The 5,330-nt window shown below is 53.9% G+C and overlaps 1 protein-coding gene across 1 annotated transcript; it reads right to left on the reverse strand.

Moving 5' to 3' along the window:
• Positions 1-766: 766 nt before the first annotated feature.
• Positions 767-3,962, reverse strand: LOC130835163 (5-beta-cholestane-3-alpha,7-alpha-diol 12-alpha-hydroxylase). The gene has a single exon (XM_057706501.1). It carries the CDS (start codon positions 3,888-3,890, stop codon positions 2,385-2,387), a length of 1,506 nt encoding a protein of 501 aa, XP_057562484.1. The 5' UTR covers positions 3,891-3,962; the 3' UTR covers positions 767-2,384.
• Positions 3,963-5,330: the final 1,368 nt, after the last annotated feature.

Raw genomic sequence — 5,330 nt, forward strand, 5'->3', positions numbered from 1 at the left:
AAGGGATGCAACACCCAGGTCCTGGCAGGGCCAAGGAGGTGTGGGGAAGCCCTGTGTCTTTACCCCTTTTCCCACGCCTGCCCTGGCATAAGGCCTGGATGGGGGCGGGGGTGTTGGTAAGCTTCCCAGAGACGCTTCCCAGCCTCCAAGCCTCCTTCTCCTTCTCCTGTGCTCCCCTTGTGACTCTTCTCCTTGTGCCCCTGGTCCTTGTGGAATAGGATTAGATGTGTGGCTTCTCCGAGCCAGTCAGAGCTCTCTCAGGCTCCAGGCAGATGTCACCGTTTTGGGGCAGCTAGACCCAGAGAAAGGCAGGCCCCAGCTCGGAGCCACATAGCTAGTGAGGAGGCACTCCTGCCCCCAGCCCAGCCCCTGCCTACTCTGATAGCCTGTTATCCTGGCCAAACTCGGCAAAGCAGGCAACCTCAAGACAAAGGAAGAGGCCAGTCAGAGACACAGGGTTGGGGTAGCAGAGAGAAGCCCCCCGGGGGGTCCCTGCAGGGGTCTGTGCTGCCTGGGCCTCCCTCCTCCAGGACCCTATACCAGCTCCCTCAGTCACTCCCCTTCCTGTCCCTGCCCCAGTCGGGGCCCTGCCATCAGCCTGCTGCAGCTCGGGCAGCAGCACCCTCTCACGCTCTCCCAGCCCTGGTAAGCATGACTGGTGGCAGGGATTATCTCCATTTCACAGGCCGGAAAGCTGAGTGAGGGTGGGAGGGGAAGGAAATTATTTGAAGACATGAAGTAAATTAGCCGAGACTGGAAGTCAGGTTTCTGTGATTTAATCTACATTTAGAGAATTGGGGTCAGAGGTGAAGGAATAAGATACCAAGCTCTATGGGCCCCAGTCTGGATCAGGGGGCAGGAGGCAGAAACCAGGACACAAAAAGCAACGACATAACAGACGTGCTGTGATACACACGGTCGTAGGGGATCTCCAGGGGATGGAGGCCATTTCTGGCCAGAGGATGGGATGGGCATGGTACAAGAAGGCTTCCGGGAGTAGCCAGCACCAAGGTTAACAGTGAACGTGAGCACTGTACTTTACGGACAGTTCCATTGGAGAAGGTTGCCAAAGTTGAATTGCACTGGATTGAAAATTTGGGGACCAACTGTGGCAAAACTTAAACGTCAGGTGTGTGGAGGTGATGGGGAGCCAGAGGTGATTTTGGGGACAAAAGTCTCTGGCAGCAGGGTAAACAGAGGGCCCACAGGCCCCACATGGAGAGAAATACTGAGTTCTGAGCTATAAGAAGGGCAGGATGGGTGGCGAAGCGGGGGGACAAATTTCAGTGGCACCACAGGGGGTCGGGCTAACAGAACCCTCTCCCTGTGGGGGAGAGGAAGGGAGGAGCCAGCGTGCTGCCTCTGTATCTGCCTTGGGGGATGCGATGGATGGTGGCGTCCCGAGCAGAGAGAGGCAGGGAAATCAGGAGAACTGGGTGGTTCAGGGCAGAGGTGGGGGGCAGATGCTGAGTTCTGCATGGGCCAAACTGAGTCAGAGGCGCTGTGAGACCCCTGTGGGGAGATGGGGGGTCTGGATAGGAGAGAGCTCTGAGCTCAGTGATGGTTGTGGAAACCAAGTGCGGGGCTGAGATCATCCCAAGGTGAGCGTGCAGAGGGGAGAGGAGGACACGGAGGAGAGACCTTGAATAACTCTTACGCGAAAGGCGGCCATTCCCTAGAGCTGTTCTATCCAATAGAGAAGCCACTAGCCCCACGCGGCTACTGAGCATTTAGGATGGGGCTAGTCTGAATTGAAATGTGCTCCGTATCAAGGGTTAAAAAGTACATGTATGTAAAAATATTTCATTAACACTTTTACATTGACTCCATGTTGAAATGCTAATATTTTAGATATATCAGGTCAAGTAAAATATAGTATAAAAATGAATTTCACCTGTTTCTTTTTACTTTAAAAAAATGTGTCAACTAGGAAATTAAAAATTACACGTGTGGCTTGCCTCACACTGCTATTGGATGACACTGTTCTAGACCCTGAATTCCACCGGATGTGGAATAAACGCTGAGGGAAAAAAACAAAGCCGAGGGGGAGGGTGGAGACTCACGTTTGCAAGATGGTGCATTAGTCATGGTAACCAGTGTCTGTACTGCAGGACTCGTCAAGGCATGTGTTAGCTCCCAAATTGAGTTGCCCACATATTTCCCCTACCCTGGACTTCCTGTGAGATGAGGGTTCTGCAGAATCACCTGTGAGAGACAGTGTCTTAAAGAGAGAAGGATAAGACGGTGAGGTGACTAGAAGGAGGCCAAAGAGCAGGGAGGGCAAGCAGGACAGAGGAAGGGGTGGTCTGGGGCTTCAGAGGGGTGAGAGGAGGCGGAGACCCTAAGGGAGCCCCCCAGCCAGGCTTGCGGCGCCTGGGCAGAACTCACTCCACAGGCCGCAGGCGGTAGCGGAATCGCACCTCGTGGCTGGGCTGTGTGGTGCCAAAGCCCCAGCGCTGGGGGTCCACGGGCGGCACAGGTGTGTCAGGGTCCACCAGCTCCAGATCAAAGTGCGTGACCATAAGCAGGACAAAGAGCTTCATCTCGGTGAGGGCCAAGAACCTCCCAGGGCAGATGGAGACGCCTGAGCCCCAGGGCATGGTGTAGTGGTGGATCCTCTTGCCTCCCTTGTAGAAGTCTACTTTTCGGCTTCTGCTGGGGGTGAGGAAGCGATCGTACTTGAAGGCAGTGGGCTCGGGGTGGATGTCGGGGTCCATGTGCACCGAGAGATAAGGGAAGAGGGCCACGATGTCTCCATTGCGGAGCAGGTACTCCTGCCCGCTGGCCATCTTCAGGCTGTGGTCATTGTTCACCACCCTGAGAAGGGTGGGCGCGGCCGCCAGCCGCAGTGTCTCTTCCATCACGCTGTCCAGCACCGGCATGCGGCGCAGGGCCTCTACCTGGAAGTTGAAGAACTGCTTAGCCTCCAGCCTGGCCTCTCCCAGGACCTGGGTGGCCTCCTCCCTCACAGCCCACATGGCCTCTGGGTGTTTCAGGAGGAACAAGAGGGCCCAGAAAGATGTAGGCCCCGTGTTACCCTGGGAGGCCCAGAGCATCATGAAGTTGAACTTGTCCTGCATGGCCGGGGTGACTCCCTGCTCCCTCAGAAACTGAAGCATGTAGGTGATCCAGTTGCTTATGCCATACTTCTCCAGGTTCTGTTCCACAGAGAGCGTCTTATGGAAGAGACGCTGGAGCTGGCCCACTTCCAGCCATTCCCGGGGCCCCAGCAGGTTGTAGACAAACCTGGGGAACAGGCGGTCGAACTTGCGGAACTGCACGAATAATTCCTCTGCCTGTAGCAAGTCCTGCTCCTTGTCCTTTGTGTAGCCGAACAAGCTCAGGTAGCCGGCCTTGAACAAGATGTTGTAGCAGAAGTGAAAGAGGCCATCCTCACGCCAGCAACTGGCATTTGGACTGGGGCCCGTGGGCCCCAGGATAACCAAGGACAGGCTGTCCAGCATGGCTTTGTTGAGCTCCTCCAAGCCGTCTCCCATGAGGTGCTTGGTGCTGGCTGAGTGTATCATCCGGTTGTCTCCCTGCACAGAGCGGTATCCAAATACCTTTAGCACCAGTTTTTCCGCATACGCCACAAAGTCTAGTTTTCTCTCTGCATCCTTGAGGATGGGGCCAAAGGAGAGGGGGTCCATGACAAAGGTGAAGTACTGGCCACCTAGCTGCACCGTGAATATGTCTCCGTGTTTGGCCCGCATGTGCTTCAGAAATTCAAACATATTCTTCCGGAAAGCCATAGAATGGCCCAGCCAGGGCACGGAGCCCTTATCCAGAGGGGGCTCCTTGGGTCTTCGTTGCCGGAGCAGCCCCTGCAGGCACAGGTACCCCACAGTGGCCACCAGCAGGGCTCCCAGCAGCAGACCCCAGAGCACCATGGCTGTGCTCTTCCAGGTTGAGCTCTGAACACGCTGTTCTCTAGGTGCCAGAGAGTGTGGGAGGACTTGACAAGTCAGGGGTAGGAAAACCTGTCCAGCCGGACCTTGCCCTGTGATTGCAAGTTACAGTAAATAACCCTGGCGAGATAGCACCTGGGAGCAAAATGTTCCCCTGGATTTTGTTAGGACCTGGTCATGTGGGAGGAGGAGGCAGGCCTAGGAAGAAGCCCAGAAGGAAGCCTCTAGCTATGGTCACACCCCCTCACCAGCTTCAGGCTTTGTTCTGACCTTTTCAGACCCAGCTCTGGCATCTTCTCTGCCAAGCCTTCCTTGACCCACCCCCCCCTCACCTCCGTGACTTACTGATTATTTACTCCTTTATTTGCTTATGAATTCATGTATTCATTAATTTGCTAGTTTATTCAGTAGAAATGCACCAAGCACTTACTAAGTTTCACATCCACTCTCTCCTCATCTTTAAAAGACCCACAGAACCTCCCAGATGGAGGACCCTTCAAGCACAGGCTCAGACTTCAGTCCCTGAGCCTCTTGCCAGTTGGCTCGCACACTTCTCTAGCAAGAAATACAAACTGGGAATCTTGGAATTATGAGATGTCAGAGATGATAGGGGCTTCAAATCAACTGCTTTATTTCACAATAAGGATCTAAATTCAGAGCGCAGTGGGGACTTTTCCTGACACTGCTCTGGCTTAGGTGAGGTGAGTTGACAGTTTGCTGAGGACCTTCTGTGAGATATCAGGCCAGGTCCCTGCCAGGAGGCCCAAGAAGGAGGAAGCTGTGCCACTGACTCTAAGGGCCTGGTCAAGCAGCCTAGCCTCATGGTTGCAATAGGTGATGAGGCTCAGACTCCATTCAACCAGCTCTGAGGACCCCCAAGTTACTCTTTAACTTCCTAAGTGACTTGCAGACAGGGACTTTGTCTCCTCAGGATGTAAGATTCCTACATCCCCTCTTGAGGGAGCTCCCTTTGGCTTGTGCAGCTCCTCCCAACAGGGAGCTGAAAACATCCACACTCTGCATCCATTAAGTCCTATCTGACTGCTCAGGGCAACCACAGTAAGTACTCAGTTCCACCAACTCTCCCCAGAGTACGGTCAGAAAGGGAATTCCCTGGTGATCCAGTGGTTAGGACTCGGTGCTTTCCCTGCCATGGCCTGGATTCAATCCCTGGTCGGGGAACTAAGATTCCGCAAGACACGTGGACAAAAAAAAAAAAAAAAAAAAAAGATCAGAAACTGGGTCAACTCTAAAGAGCTGAACTTTGTCCCTCAGGTTTTAATGGAGGGCAGCACCATCCTACATTCATTCTCACCTTCATTCATTCATTCACTCGCTCACTCACACCCACTCATCCATTCACTCCCTCCTTTCTTGGAACAGCCCCATCTATCCATTCAACAGATATTTACTGTGCACTTA

This window comes from Hippopotamus amphibius, chromosome 13, assembly GCF_030028045.1.
Source record: "Hippopotamus amphibius kiboko isolate mHipAmp2 chromosome 13, mHipAmp2.hap2, whole genome shotgun sequence".
In the NCBI taxonomy this organism is placed as follows: Eukaryota; Metazoa; Chordata; class Mammalia; order Artiodactyla; family Hippopotamidae; genus Hippopotamus; species Hippopotamus amphibius.